The sequence below is a fragment of the Gorilla gorilla genome, chromosome 9 (assembly GCF_029281585.2).
Source record: "Gorilla gorilla gorilla isolate KB3781 chromosome 9, NHGRI_mGorGor1-v2.1_pri, whole genome shotgun sequence".
Taxonomy (NCBI): domain Eukaryota; kingdom Metazoa; phylum Chordata; class Mammalia; order Primates; family Hominidae; genus Gorilla; species Gorilla gorilla.
Window position 1 is genome coordinate 85,229,389 of NC_073233.2, and position 16,858 is coordinate 85,246,246.

At 38.3% G+C, this 16,858-nt stretch overlaps 1 protein-coding gene across 11 annotated transcripts in view; it reads right to left on the reverse strand.

Annotated features, from left to right (window-relative positions):
- Window positions 1-16,858, reverse strand: part of PAK1 (p21 (RAC1) activated kinase 1) — a 151,833-nt gene that overhangs the window by 12,738 nt on the left and 122,237 nt on the right. For all 11 annotated transcript variants that reach the window (XM_019037331.4, XM_055356869.2, XM_055356867.2 and 8 more), the window contains exons 9-13: window positions 14,551-14,599; window positions 9,168-9,280; window positions 6,012-6,129; window positions 2,673-2,772; window positions 1,433-1,629 (exon numbers count right to left, since the gene is read on the reverse strand). In XM_019037331.4, coding sequence (XP_018892876.1) covers window positions 1,433-1,629; window positions 2,673-2,772; window positions 6,012-6,129; window positions 9,168-9,280; window positions 14,551-14,599 — 577 coding nt within the window. The remainder of the gene's footprint in view (window positions 1-1,432; window positions 1,630-2,672; window positions 2,773-6,011; window positions 6,130-9,167; window positions 9,281-14,550; window positions 14,600-16,858) is intronic.

The following is a 16,858-nucleotide window of genomic DNA, read 5'->3' on the forward strand; positions in this document are numbered from 1 at the left end:
ACTTAAGGATATCACTTCTATGGTTGTCACTTCCTTCTTGTACATGACCATTTTCCTCCTCTCCACTAAATCATTCCCATTAGCACACAGACATCATCTTTTAGAAAAACCCTCCCTTGACTCCATTTTAAGATAGTGCTCCATTTTTGTTACCCTTCCCAGCAAAATTCCTTTAAGAGAAAAAAAAACCTGTTTATACATGCCATCTCAATGTCCTCTTCTTCCACTTTCATGAATTTAATTAGACTTTCATCCCCATCTCTCTACTGATAACTGATTGTTAAGGTCATTAAGAACCTCTACATTGGCAAATCCAATGTTCATTTCTCAGTCTCATCTTAACCTATCAATCACATTTGACACATAATCTACCCTCCTCCTCCTTCGGGAAGCACACTGTTCTCTTCATCTCCAGGACACTTCACCTCCAAGACACTTCTCTGTTCTCTCACACTAGAAAGGCCACTCCTTGGTCTACTTTGCTAGTTCTTCCAACCTGTAAACAGTAGAATAACCTAGAGCTCAGTACTCAAATCTCTTTTAACTGTACTCATTCCCTAGGTGAGTGATCTCATCTACCTACTATATATACCAACTATATATTATCTACTAATAAATTTATGTTTATAGTCCTGACTTCTCACCCTTGAACTCCAGACTCTTAAGCCAAACTCTACTCCAGCTCCACTTAAATGTCCAATTAACACTTCAAATCAGCACATTCAAAACCAGCTCTTTATTACCCAACTTAAGTATGCTCTTCACCATTTCAACAGATGGCAACTGAATTTTTTCAGCAATTCAGACCAAAAATCTTGTAGTCATTGCTGATTCCTCTTTCTCTAATATTCAGTTCATCTTGTCAGCTAGTCCTTTAATTTCCTGAATCTGACCACTTCTCACTTCCACTCCTACCAAGACACCACCACTCTGAACTATTACAACAGTCTCTCGCAGTCTATTTTCCATAAAAGCGGCCAAAATGATCTGTTTAAAACATAAATCAGATCACATTACTCCTCAGCTCAAAACCCTCTAATGACTTCCCAACTCTGCAGAATAAAATAACTTATAAGAGAGAACTTCCCTCTCTACTCTAAAATAGCACACCTGTTCCTCCATTACTCTGTTAACTCCCTTACTTTGCTTTTTCTCACAGCATTTACCATCTGTTACTACATATTAATTTATTTTATTTTCATTAGAATAGTTTCTTGCACTTGACAGGGACTCAAATAATTGTTGAATAAATGAATGAGTGACTTCTAATATTCCTTTTCTTTGACCATTTATACTTTAAGTTCAACAGTGACTAGTTGTATCCAGAAAAGGGATCTCCAGGTTGAAAACCACAGAGAACACCCTGGATTCTTATTTCCTGGGACTAGAGACAACAGCCCAAATAACTAGAAATAGAACTGGTAACACTCACTCTCAGAGGGTTTTCATTGAGGTATGGAGGCTCCCCTTCAATCATTTCGATGGCCATGATGCCCAGGGACCAGATGTCAACCTTGGGCCCATAGGCCTTTCGTGTCACAACCTCTGGTGCCATCCAGTATGGGGTTCCTACCATGGTGCTCCGTTTGCTCTGCTCTGGGGTTATCTGTGCACAGAATCCAAAGTCAGCTAGAAAAGAAAAATAAGAGAAAGAACATACATTTAGGATATACACTCACTTCAGTTAAGTGTTGACTGTGTACCTACACATAGGTGACAAGATCTGCCTGGCTTCCAGCTCTGCTATCCTTTGTCTCTCCAAAGTCACTTGACTACCACCTTCATGTCTAGCTCCTAGCCTATTTCCTATTGAACCCTGAAGAGAAATAGAAGGAATATAAGAAACACCATCTCTGGCCTCCTACTTCTCCTCAAACCAGGGGACTTAGTGTTAAAGTCCAAGCTGCCCATTTTGGTCTTGATTGCTCGTCCCAATTCTGCTTTGTTCTTGAAAAACCATTCCCATAATCCCAAATCTGGCGACTAGGTCCTTGTCTTATTCCTTGGGCACGAGTCCTTGATTTAAACCCCAATCACCTATGACTAGGCATGGCCCTGTTTTTATGCCCCAGACCCAGGGCTGCTAGCAGTCCTTCCATAAACGGCCCATCCACCCATGACACACCCTGTTTGTCTGGTCTACTGGTCTTTAAACCTTTGAACAAAATGTTCTACCTGCCATGGTTTTTACATTATATTGCAATTATAAATTTATTTAAATTAGGAAGCCTTTGAGAGTATGGATTATGTCTTCTTACTTGTCCTCATATCCCTAGAAAGACCAGCATGTACTAGACATTCAATAAAAGTTTGCTGAATAACTGAATGAAAGAAATTACACAAAACTCTTTTTTCTAATTATCTATTACAAGTTTTCCATACTAGATTGAGAAGGTAGGGAAAATGTACTCTCAGTGCCCATCACAGGACCTAGCACAGAGTAAGCATTCAGCAAAGTTTTTTTGTGGTTGTTGTTAAATGTATAAATGAATGAAAAAATAATGAAATGATATCCTATGATTAATACAGAAAATATAAAACAGCCCTCATATCCCATGAAATCATAAAGACCCTTTGGTGAGTGTCGTAGTTACTATTATATGATGACCATCTCACAGGAGACAGGGCCCCACGGGGAGAGAAGTATTATCATTCCTAAGGCTCCTACTTACTTAGCTTGACAGAGCCATCCATTCCCAACAGAATATTGTCACTCTTGATGTCTCTGTGAATGACCTGGTTCGAATGCAAGAACTCCAGAGCCTGCAGACACTATTGAAGTGGTGTGGGCAGGGGGAGAAAGAAAGGACATACATATAATACAGAAGACTTAATAGAAAATCAACTAATTCAACCTCTTCACTTTAAAATAAAGGAAGTAAGGCCCCACTGAGTAAAAGGACTTGCCCCAAATCAATCGCAGAGCCAGATCTAGAAACAAGTCTTCCATCTCCTAGCTAAACATTCTTTTAACACTCCATGCTGCCTTTCACCTTAAAACAGTTTTTTTAAGTAAAGGAGTTCCTCCAATGTATTTTTTTTTTTTTAAATTAGATCCTTGGTAAAGGACCTAAGGCCCAAGAGAAATTACTGAAGAAAAATGGAAAGGATCTTATAATGACAGACCAGAGGAAAACAACAAATAAGGGTCATATTTGAGGAAGCAGACATATGGAAGTGATACTAGAAGCAGTAAGTTAGCAGGATAATCTTATTTTGGTGAGGAGATATTTTGTACTATTTTGGATATGCTGAATTTGACATCTGAAGACAAATGTCCAGTAGGCAACTGAATTTATGAATCTTAGGTTCCATACAGTGGTAAATATTTACAAGTCATTTGGGAAGAGATGATTTTTGTTTGAGTTATAAAAATGGTTGAACCTGGCAAAGGGTAAAGGAGAAAGAAAAGAATCTTGGAAAACACCTATACTTAGCAGGCAGAATGAGTAATAAAGAGACACAATGGTACAATTAAAATGCCTGGTTCTGCTGCTACCCCATTGACTATATAATTCTGGACTTCCATCTATAAAATGTGGGAATCAGATGAGATCATCTCAGCTTTTCTACTAAATCAATAATTTGATTTCATTGACCCAAAACTAATTTTTTAGAAACTTCCACCAATTAAAAAACACTAAAGATATAAGTGAACATGAAAATACTATTTAAATGGTCCTAACCTAATACTTTACTTTCTAAGAATATACCAATGGCTAAAGTAAGAATAAAACAATATCCAGAATTGGATTCTCCCTGAAAATGTAAGAGCTGCTCTTCTTAGAAGGGTGGAGAAACAGGTCTCAGGATGTCAGAAATTATGATGAGAAAGAATTATCTTGAGAAACTGGAACCCTCATACACTGCTGGCAGGAACGTAAAACAGTACAGCTACTACGGAAACAGTTTGGCAGTTCCTCAAAAGTTGAGTATAGAGTTGCCATATGACCAGCAATCCACCTGTAGTTATATATCCAAGAGAATGAGAACATACCTCCACACAAAAACTGGTATATAAGTGTTCATAGAGTAATTTTTTTGTTTTTTATAACAGCCAAAAACAGAAACAACCCAAATGTCCATTCTATTACTTGGCAATAAAAAGGAATGAGGTACTGATACATGCTACAAAACGGATGAATCTTTGAAACATAATGCTAGCTAAGTAAAAGAAGCCAATTACAAAAGAGCAAATATTACATGATTCCATTTATATAAAATGCCCAGTACAGGGAAACTACAGAGGTAGAAAATAGATTAGTGGTTACATAGGGCTGGGAGAGTCAGGGCAGGGGACATGGGGAGTGACTGTTAATGGATATTAATTTCCTCTTTGGGGTGATAAAAAGGATCTAAAATTCTTTATGATGGTGGTTGTACAACTCTATGAATATACTAAAAACTAGTGAATTATATACTCTAAATGGGTGAATTATATCTCAATAAAGATTTTTTAAAAGGAGAAGATGATCTCTATTAGAACTGAAGAATAGTAATACCATCTATTATACAACATTAACGTTTTTTTCCAAGTGCTTTTTGATCCATATAGCACCCCTAAGGTATATATAGTGTGAATGTTGCAATTTCCATTTTACAGATTAATAATGAGGCAAAATGATTTCCCAAAGTATACATATGCATGTATTCTCCACTAGTGAAACTTGGTTCCTGAGGGTAAGGGGGTGGGGTGAAAAAAATCTTAGGTATTACAATGGTTTATGACCCAAACAGCTTAGCTATGTATATGTGATATTACAATTTCATGGAAGGGAGTATGATTAGGAAAAAGCCTCCTTAAGAAGGAGATAATGAAAAGAAGGTTACAAAATACTGCATTAGTAGTGGAACAAAAAAAAAGTCAGAACCCCTAAGAATCCCAGCCTGGTATTAATTCCATTAATTAATTCCAATTACTTGTGAACATTCTAGATCCCAAAGTTGTTTGCAAAGGGGACCATTATTTTCTAGGGCAGTATTGATTTCACATTTTATTTTTCTTAACACTGATTAAATATATAACTACATAATTTCAGCAGTATGCCTTCAGCTCTTGCACCATCAAACCCCCATCATACTATTATACTCATCTCCACAAAAATCTGAACCTCATCTCATCTTCTATGCTTCCCCTAATTTCCTAACTTTTCTATTAGGTTGGTGCAAAAGCAACTGTGGTTTTTGGTATTTTTTTTTTTTTAAGTAATGGCAAAAACCGCAATTACTTTTGCATTATTGGGCCATCAGAAAGTCCAGTCTGTCATCAGCAAAACACCCAATATCCTCAATGTCTCTCAATATTCCCTTCATCTTCTTGCTCTAATGGAAATGAAATGTGGTTATTCCCTGAGGACACTGTCCAGGCCTTCTGGAGGGCTTTTTTTCCTCTTACATCAGCGTATTATCGATTCTAGACATTTAATAGCAATGAGGAGAAAGGGAGTATCTATTTGAGCTTTGTTTTCTTTTTTTATTTTCCTGGAAGTATTTTACCCTAGATTTTTGCTGGCTTGCTTTTATATATCATTCAGATGTTTACTCAAATCTATAGCAAAACCTTCCCTGACTATCTTGTCTAAAATAGTACTTCCTCCATCACTACCTTCTTACTCTGTTTTATTTTCCTTATAGCACATAAATAAAGCAAGAAAGCAGAATAAAAATGATTGAAATATATGCCCAGATAAAAGAGATAAAGGAACATATTATAACGTGCTTAGGCAAGTGGTTATCTTTAAGACTGGAATTATGAGTGACTTTTTACAATATATACTTTCTAGTACTTTATAATTTTTCTACAATGGGTAGAATAAAGTTATCGTTAAAGAAAAAAAATCATGGTGATAGAAATGACAAACACAGGTACAATACAGGAATGATAGCAGTGTCAGCACTAATTTCTACCAATTCCACAGAGCCCAGGCTGAGATCTCACTGTACAGGGAACTTCAGGAGACAGGAATATGGAGGCAGCTTTCTACCCAAGACTGCTTGGCCCTTGGCCTTACCTCACGGCACACAGCTGCAATTTGGCCTTCATCCATGCAAGTTTCTGTCACCACATCTGTCAAGGAGCCTCCAGCCAAGTATTCCATAACAACCCACAGCTCATCTCCCACGAGGTAACTGCAGGAATACAGATAAAGGGTGAGAGGGAACAATCAGAGTACACTGAGCCATAGCACTGGGTTTCAAAGGCTAAGCATATACAGAGTGAAACTACGTCTTAGCACAAAGTAAAGTAAAAGGTTCTTTACTTTGGGGAAAAGCAGAATCTGGGGGACAGAATCACTAACTTTGAATCTCTCAAGGATGCTCCTGGAGAAAACCAAGTATACATGTTCTGTGAAGCCCCAAAGGGCAGAACTAAGATCTCTAGCTTGAAGTGATCCAATAAAATTATATTTCATCACAACACAAAGGAAGACATCCTAAAATCAGAAAGACTGACATGATTCCCACACCTCTAGAAGCATCCAAACATTTGACAAAGATAGGATTTAGAGTCCATGTTACCCAAAGAAGAGAGAGCTACTAAACCTCCCAGAGAGTCCTACCAGATCTGAGATCTATGAGACCAAGTATTGGGTCTTGTTCAAGACTCTATCCCCAGAGTCCAGCACAGCAGATGCCAATATTTACTAAATAAATCAATGAATAAAATAAAAGATAACTATAAATATTAAACGAAATAATGTTTATAAGAGCCCCTTAAAAGCTGCAAAGTGTTGTATACATAGTCATTATGCTGACAATTGACCTCTACTTTGAGTGTCTGTGGTTCAAGAATGGAATGAATTTAGCAAGGGCTTACGGAGCCAAAGCCTTCTGATAAGCCAAGACTACCATTTAGTAAGATATCCCCGGAGAGATTATGGGCTGACATGAGTTAGAAGTGATAGTTTCACTCAGGAGTTGGATCACTCAACCCTATTACACGATAAATAAAAAGGTCACTTAGCCTATCTGGTCGATGTTTCCTTACTATAGAATCGGACAAATAAAAACAAGGCGAGCCTAGAGCCCTAAAGTCTTCTGCCAGTCTTGGACAAAGAAGCTGGATTGGAAAAAAACATTTCTTGCATTGGCTTGAACTGTGTGGTATCATCTTATCTTCATCCTGATATTGGGAATACTGCTGGACAGATGTGGAGACTGTTGGAAGATTTTAACAAATGCACTCAAGCAAGGGTAAGATTTGAATCCTATTTTTTTGACTACTAATCGACAGATCTTTCCATAAAACTCTGTGTTCTGATTTATAATTTTTTAATGTCCTGACAAATAAACATGACAGACTAAGTGTTTCTTCAACAATCTCTTTTGAGAGAGAAGACTATGGGGATTTGAACTGCTATGGTCTGAATGTTTGTGTCCCTCAAAATTTATATGTTGAAAATCTAATCACTAATGTTATTAGGAGGTGGGGCCTTTGGAAGGTGATTACATCATGAGGGTTCTGCCCATGAGTTCATCCATATGTGATGGAGTTCCCCTCTGGGACATCTCACAAAAACCACAGACCCTCATTTGCAACACCTTCATTGAATGCTCAGGTTAATATCCTCTTCCATGACCTTACAGAGGTTTTTTTTTTTTTTTATACCAGACCAGGAACTATTTGAGGGCAAAGATAGCATTATTTACTTCTAATTTCCAGAGTAAAAGTCTCCGGGAATACTAGTAAAGATATGATTAATAAACAAATCTGTAAGTCTCTTAATCCTACTCCCAGAACACAAATTCCTTCAATAACATCGTCTTACCATGTAGATGCATCCACTGATGGGGAACTCACCATTTTGTGAGACAGGCCATACCCTTACTGACAGCTTTCATTTTTCCATATCCTGAACCAAAATCTAATACCCCTGTCACCTTCAGTAGTTTGCATGAGCTATATTCTCTGTATAATAAGTTCTGAAAGAGATGATAAGGTACTAACTTTCAGAGGATTCTTCAGAGCCAGTCAGGACCCACATTAAGGAGACACAGCCATCTCAAAGAAGAAGGCTTTATTCTTTATAGTGTTGGGAATGTCAAAGTTCAACGCTTTTCTTCTTTAAGGAAACTGAAGCTTACTAGTGTTTTAGATGCAGAACAAGAAGGCACCCTTATGAAATCTACCAGTAACAGGAAGAGGTAGCTGGTCATGCAATATAAGAGGTAAAGAAATTAGAGTCCAAGATTTAGTCCAATTTCACCTCCACCTATGATGTCTCTGAACCCTGGGCAAGAAGCTTAACTTTTTTTTTTTTTTTCAGGTATCGGAGAAAAGAACATGATATAATAGAAAGGTGCTAGATATTGGTGCTAGGAATATTCAAATTCAAAACACTGCTTTGCTGTTTTATGGCTTACTACTCTTGGACAAGTTATTAACATCTATAAACCTCAGTTTCCTTGTCTGTAAAATATGGATAAAAAAACCCTAACTCACAATGAGATACTGTTCGTGAAAGTGCTTGGTACAAAGTAAAGCACAATACAAATATTATATACAACCACTATTACTATTTTGCAAAAAAATTTTGATGAGCTGGAATGATGGGCTAAAATAATAAAAATGGGACTTAATGAAGATAGTGAAAAAGTTCTACATTTCCAGTTTAATGCAAGCTTATGTAAAAAAAAAAATCAGAAATTTTAGTTGACTGCAAACTTACTGGGAGTCAAAGCAGACAACCTAAAAGATAAAACAAGAATGAAATCATTAAACTGTGTTGAGTTTAGAAAGAGTCCCACTCTCTCCATAGTGGTCAGATCTCAAATGAAACATCTAGTTCTGCACACTGCATTTTAAGAGAACATAAACAAACAACAAGTTATTCAGGAGGATGAGCAGAATAAGGAAAGATTTGGGATGTAAAATGAGTTAAGGACCTAGATGTTTGACTCAGGCAGATGGGCTGGTAGGTTTCCCTTAGGCAAAACAAACAGTACCAGGATCAACTGTTAGAAGCTACAAGGTGGTAGAGTTCAGCCTAACACAGAAGGATTTCCCAGCAATAAAGGTGTCCAGCATTACACAGGGTCACATACAGAGAGCTCAGCATCACAGAAGACTCATAAATGGAGGGCTGGCACTGCCCTCTTCTCTAACAGCTTCACCACCAATCAGTCCCAAAGGCCCTTTCCCTCTGATGGGACCCACCACTCCATACCTGTCCAAGTAATTCACAATGTTTGGGTTCTTGTTTTCCCTCATGACCAGGATCTCATTAATAATCAGCTCTTTCTTGGGCTGCTGCTGAAGATTCATCTGCTTAATGGCCACCTGAAATCAAGAGTATATTCAATGTGCAACCATAGTCATTCCCATTTATTGAGCACCTGCTAAGTACCAGACATTAAGTACTCAGGAAACAAAGATGAGTAAGATACAGTCTTAGCCCTCGAGTAATTCACAATTTGTCTATGTAGACCAGTGCTCTTCAAAGTGAGGTCTCAAGCCAGCATCATCATCATCTGGGAGCTTGTTGGAAATAAAAACCTCGGGTCCCACCCCAAATCTACTAAATCAGAAGCTCTGTGATGTAAAAAGTCCTCCAGGTCACTGTGATACACATCAAAGTTTCAGAATCAAACTTTGGTGGAGAAAAATACTTTTAAAAAGTCACAACAGAAAAGAGATGCTATAACAGAGGTTCATACAAAATGCTAGCGAAACATAAAATACGGCAAAAGCCAAGAACGCTTTCAATCTGGCTACGTATAGAGGCTTCATAAAGGGGGAGGTGACTTTCTGAACCTGGCGTAGAAAGATAAATCAGAGTTGATCAGGTTAAGAAAGAAGAGAAAAGGAGGATGAGAGCTCTATCTACAGAAATAAAAACAAATTTCCAGACAACATGAATATACGGTATACGTTAGTTTCTAAGGTACTTGGTATCAATTCCTTCTATGTGTAAGGTACTATTATAAGGTGTTCTCAAATTTGTTATTTCATTTAATCTTCAAAGACACCTTGTGTGCTAAATATTACTAATGATTCAACAGACGGGGAAACTGTGTTTCAGAGAGGATGTGACTTGCATACATAGCTATTCAATAGCAAAATCAGGATTAGAACCCTCAAAAGGGATGCCAAGTTATCCTGTACATGTAGCCAGATTAATTTTCCCCCACAGTACACATTTGATAACCTTGTTCAAAAACTTACATGGCTCCTGGTTGCCTAGAAATGCTTCTCAGTACAACATTCAAAGTTCTCATGATCTGGCCCCTACTTTACTTCCAACTCTATTCCTTCACAGAGGAGAGTGTTCATGGAGAACACTCCATGTTCTCCCTGGTATCTAGTCCCCCTTCCTTTGTTCAGAATCTTCTCTTCATCTGGAACAGCCTGTATCATTTCCATACATTCAAAAGCTACTTACTCTTTTTGTATCAGGCCAAAGGAAACTTCATTGTCCAAACCCAATATGCCTTTTCCCTTCTTTAAAGCCCTATAAGATCATATTTATCCCTCTCTTATGGAACTTACAACTTGCTATCATGTATAATGATTAGTGTGTATGTTTGTGTGTATTGAGAGGTTTGAGGGCTTGATTGAAAGCCCAGAACCCCCAATGCCAAACACAGGCCTTTACACACATAGAGTTGGTGCTCAACAAATGTCTGTAGAAAGGAAGAGGGCAAGAGAGAAGTCAGTAGGTTGGAAAGTATTTTGTTTTTAAATAAAAACAAAAAAAAAATGGCAATGGCTCCTCTATCCCATAGAAGTATACTTTAAATTATTTTCTAAGTGTTCATTCTCTAGAGATATTTTTCCTTTTTCCTGCTTAGTGGACAAGAACACGAACATCTAACAGAACTAAGTTGTCTTTCTAGAAGCAGCAAGAAGTATAAAGAAGGAATGATTCAAACTTTTATGTGACAAATCCCTGACTCCTTCAAGTCGAGAATGGACAGTCTCTTGCAGAGACCAGGTTAATCATTTAGAATAGAAGTAATTCTGTAAAAAAATCTGACCACCTCCATTCCCTACCTCAAGTAAGGAAAAATTGCTTTGCAGTGGGGTTTCCTGTTAGGTCAGGCTTCTGGTCTGGCTGCAGCTGTCTATAACAGCTGAGCATTAGTTTTTCCTAACGTTTGAAAAGCAACATGTTGATCTAAAGATATTAAGTATAGTTAGCCCTTATAACGCACATTAAGGACTGGAGCCAGAAGAATGTCTTTTGAGTTACTCATGCCATCTTGGAGGTTGGGACACTGCTTACGAACCACACAGTGGTCACTGCTGGCAGCAGCAGGGGAGGAGAGGAAGAAAGAGGCTAACATGGAGGCTAGGGAAGGACACGGGAGTCCTTTTCTTTTAATACAGAGTCTTGCTCTGTTGCCCAGGCTGGAGTGCAATGGCAATCTCTGCTCACTGCAACCTCTGCCCCCAGGGTTCAAGTGATTCTCCTGCCTCAGCCTCCCGTGTAGCTGGGATTACAGGCATCTGCCATCAAGCCCAGCTAATTTTGGTATTTTTAGTAGAAACAGGGTTTCACCACGTTGGCCAGGCTGGTCTCGAACTCCTGACCTCGTAATCTGCCTGCCTCAGCCTCCCAAAGTGCTGGGATTACAGGCATGAGCAACCGCGCCTGACCAGGAGTCCTTTTCAATAGCTACTAACTATGGGCTAGGCTAAGTGTCCTTCACCTAAGCCCCACCTATATAGGCTAGGAGATAGCATTCCTGTAACAGAAAAAGAACTGGACTTGAACTCTGAGGACTTAAGCTCAGGATCTGACTGTCACTTACTGACCTTGACCAATCACAAGCTCTCTGAGCCTCAGTCTCTTCATCAATACATTGAAGATAATCTCAACCTTGATTCCCCTCTTTTCAGGATTGTTTTGAATACCAAGTGAGACAATGGCCAATGCATTACTCACATATAAGTAAATAATTTAAGCAATAAATTTAGACAATAACAAAAATAGTAATCACAGTAATAACAGCATTTAATAAGTACTTGGCACAGCAACCACTCTCCCACCGCTACTGTTTATCAAATACCAACTGTGTGCCAGGCTCTGTGCTAGATGCTGTACTTATATTATCACAGTAAAACCTAACCACACACAACCCTACAAAGTAAGAATCATGATCTGCATTTTCAGGTAAGAAAATTGAGGCTAAGACTCATAAGAAAATTCTAAGGTCATAATCAATGCCCACAGGTCCATGTGACTCCAAAGCCTCTTCCAGTCTGTTCTTTCTATTGTACACATTCTCTCTAAAAACACACTTGAAAAATAATTGTTGGATATGTTAACTGGAAGACTTCCCAGCACTAACATTCTTCCTATATGTGAGACAATAGGTCTGCCCTTCTCAGCTGGATAACCCCCAGTAAGCATGCACTCACAAAGACTGAGAGCATCCCGTGAACTCCAATAAAGATTTATTCTCCCTGGGGCAGGAAATGAAGGCTTCCTGACCACACTGCATTAGCCACTCTGATGGACTCCCTTCCATTCATAGTTTTGTAACCACAAGACAGGCATACAATGAATTTAAATTTCTCTTTCCTCTGGCCAGCTTCTCACACAGCCAGCTTCCAGGGCTTCCAGGAACCACCATCATCACCTACCTGTGAGGCCTGAGAGGCCAGAAGGGACTCTAGTATCTAACCTCAGCTCTGTTGTGCTCTTGCGGCCCAAAACACACAGGATTAGGAGTCAAAGATTCTAATCCAGTCCCTGGTAATCGCTGACAGTACAACTTTGCAAAAAAAAGTTATTTATACACCCTGAGCCTCAAATTCCTCAGCAGTAAAGAAGAAATAATATTACCTACCTCATAGAGTTCCTTTCAGGATTGGTATAGCCTTCTTTATTTTAATCTCTGCATCATATTCACCATCATTAAAATGCCATGATAATATTATCCTTCCTTCCTCACCATTATTTTTACTTTAAGGCAGATTCGTGTCAATATTACAAGGCTTTTGTATGTACACAAAGGAAATTATGGTCTCTTACATTTACATATAATTTTAATGTCTGTGAACTTTCACAGAATTCTTAGCATAAGGTGTGGCATAAAGCAAATGCTTTGTGGAATACATACATATGTATATGAGTAAAAATGAATAAATATGAATATGTAGTTCATAAAGTTTATAATGCATTTTCACATGTATTGCTTTACTGAATTCTTTCAACACTTTCGTGGACATTTTATTATGCACATTTTATAAATATATAAAATTCAGGCTCAGAGAGGTCAAATGACTTGCCCAAGGTTATATAAGTAGCTAAAGGCTTATAAGCATCTAGGTCTTTGGATTCTCACATCAAAGAATAATGAATAAATCCTTAACCATAATAATGGTTTTTAAAACTTGGCTTACCCTAGGTGGAGCCTTAATATTTGGCTTTAACACTTGTAAAAACTCACAAGAGCCTAGTGAGATATGTGCTACCCCTATTAACCATGACTTCTCCAGGGTGCCACGTGGTTTCAACCACCAAAAATATAGAAGCACGTTTCTAGCAGCCTCCCTCACAGAAGCCCAACTCTATTTTCATTGGAAGAGGAGGTGCCTCTCTCAATTATTGTGTACTGGTACTCTTTGAAGTAAGAACTTCTCTGGGGCAGCTGCCATCCACAGTTCATTGGCTGACACTCCTACTCTGCAACCAAATATTAAAATGCAAGGAAACCTCAAGTACTCTATATTCCCTTCATATCTTTCTTCTACTGAATATAAGACCTTGGGTCAGCAGGCTTTAGCTATAGTTCTCATGGCTTAATGAAATGAGAGGGACAAAAAGCTGCCTCCAAATAAACGAGGATTTCACTGTTCAGTGGAAAGTAAAGGTAGCACCAGTAGATTAGGAGTCAAGAGACATGGTTTAAATCTCCTGTAGATCAGATTTCTCCCCCAAGCCCCAAACTTGTGTAAGCAACTATCCACTTGGCAATCAGGCAGTATCCAATTTCTTTTTCCTTTCTCCTTGAATATCACCCACTTGTAAGTAATGTTCACATTCAATCATCTAATCCTGTCGAACCTACCTGCTAAGTTATCTCTCAAATCCATCCACTTCCCTCCATCTAACTATTTCACCTTAGTCCAAACCTTAAGTTTCATAATGTTATCCTGCTATTTGGCTTTTGTATGCTACGGTAAGAAACTAGATATGTTCCAGCTGGGCACACTGGCTCACGCCTGTAATCCTAGCCCTTTGGGAGGCCGAGGCAGGAAGATCACCTGAGGTCAGGAGTTCGAGAGCAGCCTGGCCAACATGGTGAAACCTCACCTCTACTAAAAAGTACAAAAATTAGCCAGGCATGGTGGCAGGTTCCTATAATCCCAGCTACTCAGGAGGCTGAGGCTGGAGAACTGCTTGAACCTAGGAGGCGGAGGCTGCAGTGAGCAGAGATCACGCCACTGCACTCCAGCCTGGATGACAGAGTGAGACCCCATCCCAAAAAAAAAAAAAAAAAAACCTAGAACTGTTCCTGTTGACCTAACAAGGGCTAAAAATTAATCCCAAATAAAAAGAAACAGAACTAAAGGAGCAACAGTGGGTGGTAGATACTCACCTCCTGTCCTGTGGCCACATCCATTGCAGTGTACACGGTGCCTGAAGCACTGAACAGTAAGGTGGCGGAGAAAGAGGGAAAAAAACACAGTGTTCAATGAAGTGATATTTGTCAAATGCAGTTCTACACACAATCTGTGAGTGTCAAAAACAAGAGCAGTAAAAATAATCCTCTCCCTGCAGCATCCATTCTCACATTTAAGAAGCTATAAAAGGTAGTACAGAGAATGTAGGCTCTAGTGGCCATGAGACCTGAATTCCAACCTGGTACTTACTTCTACCTAGTACCTACTAGGTAGGATCTTAAGAAAGTTATTTAACTTCTTTGAGCTTCACTTTACTCATTTGTAAAGTGGACATAAGAGAATACAAGATAATTTAAATTGATTAGTTCATGTAAAGTACTTAGCCAACTGCATATCATATAACAGATGCTCAATATATATTTAATTTCCTGTTCCTGCTTGCTTCTCTCCTCTCCTCCATCACCCTTGGCACGTGGCTCTAATTTCTTGTGACTTCAAACTTTTCATCTATAAAAGGGATAAGATTAGATCTATGATTTTCAACTGGGGGGTGACAGGTGGGGAGAAAGGGGCCCTGGGGAGAATTTCAGAATGTGTTTGGGGGTGGGCCAGCATATCTTATTTATTTATCAAAAAGGAATATGGACTTCCAGGGTGTCGGTAATGTTCTTTTTCTTAATCTGGGTACTGGTTACATAGGCGTGTTCACTTTTTGAAAATTCATTGAGTTGTACACTTATGTATGCTATCTTTAGTGAAAATTTACTTTAAAAACTATAAATAGTAAAAAACTATAAAAACTTGAAGAACCACACTGAATAATCTAATCTCAAAGTACCCTTCCCACTCTGATATTACAGGATACACTTGGATCCTTTAAAATAAAATAATGGTTTTCAATCATTTATTCCATCAACAGGATATGTGAGTTTTGTTTTCTGTAGTTTGTATTATAAAAGTGGTTTTTAGTTTTCATTTTTCAAACATAAAATGATATTAAATATACTCTTTCAAACATACATGCTCCCAGAAGATCTGAGGGTACCTCTGCCCCACCCCCAAGGTAAGAATGACCCCACTTGACACGTGTGTACACATATGTATGTTAAGTATATACACGTTCATATACACAGACAGAGAAGGGGGGAAGAAATGCAGAAATAATGCTAGGAAAGTAATAATTCATTCAAAATAACTAAATCCATTCAAAATAACTAAAACCCTCATTTTATGCTTAAGACCATAAACCCTGTGTATTTGTAGGTAAGTAATTTGTAACACATATTTGTACCTGTACATGCCATATGTTAGGTACATATGATGCAATTTGAAGAAAATTAAAATTCTGCTCTATTACAAGACTGCTTCCTAGGCAAGCCCTGAGATTATAATTCCAGGTCAATCCAGGGGGAAAAGTCATGTGTAAGCATACCTTGCAGCTAGAAACTATGGTCACCAGCTCCCTAATCATCACTCTTTAGTTGGGACCCTAGCTACATGCCTGGAAACTGTGACTATAACATACTGGCTATAAAATAAGGATTGGATGACTTATTTCTTCACTGCCTGATTATCCTGCCCCTAGCTATCTTCTGTTATAAAGCTGGTATCTGTCTTCCTATCCCCATCCCTTCCTGATCCTACTAGATGTACTATTCTTAAAGGACAAACATGCCCAAGCCTCAGGGGACTGTCTCCATGATTACAAAGTTCTAGAAAGCTACTCAGGCCCACTGCTTAATACCTATTTCTAACTTGAATAGACATATAATTAGACATATGAATTCCAAGTCCAAAAGAATAATAATCTTCAGGTCTTAAAGGAGAAATAAAAGCAAGCAAAAATTACAATATTACCAATTCATCATATTGGTGTGGCAGTTATATTTTAAAAATTATGCAATGTGGAAACATCAACATAGGTGCTTAATAAATATTTCATTCTTCCCTTAGCACTAACAGACCTGTCAAGTAAGCAAGGAAAGAACATTATGCAGATGTTGCCTATTTATAGGTCTCATGTATCAGTAACTAAAAAAAAAAAAAAAAAAGTCACAAAAGTTCTGGAGGTAAAAGGTCCTCAATTCACAATCTGTCTTCCTTAAATTTACAGGAAGAAACTCCAGTCCAGAGAAGAAACCTGACTTGCCTATGCTTGTCCATGTACATTTCTGCTACATTCTTAATATCCCAATTTCACTACCTAAAGGAAATACCATCCCACATTACTCTGAGGTAAGCAAAATAATTTTTTTCTCAAGGTGTTAAATACCTTACACCAGT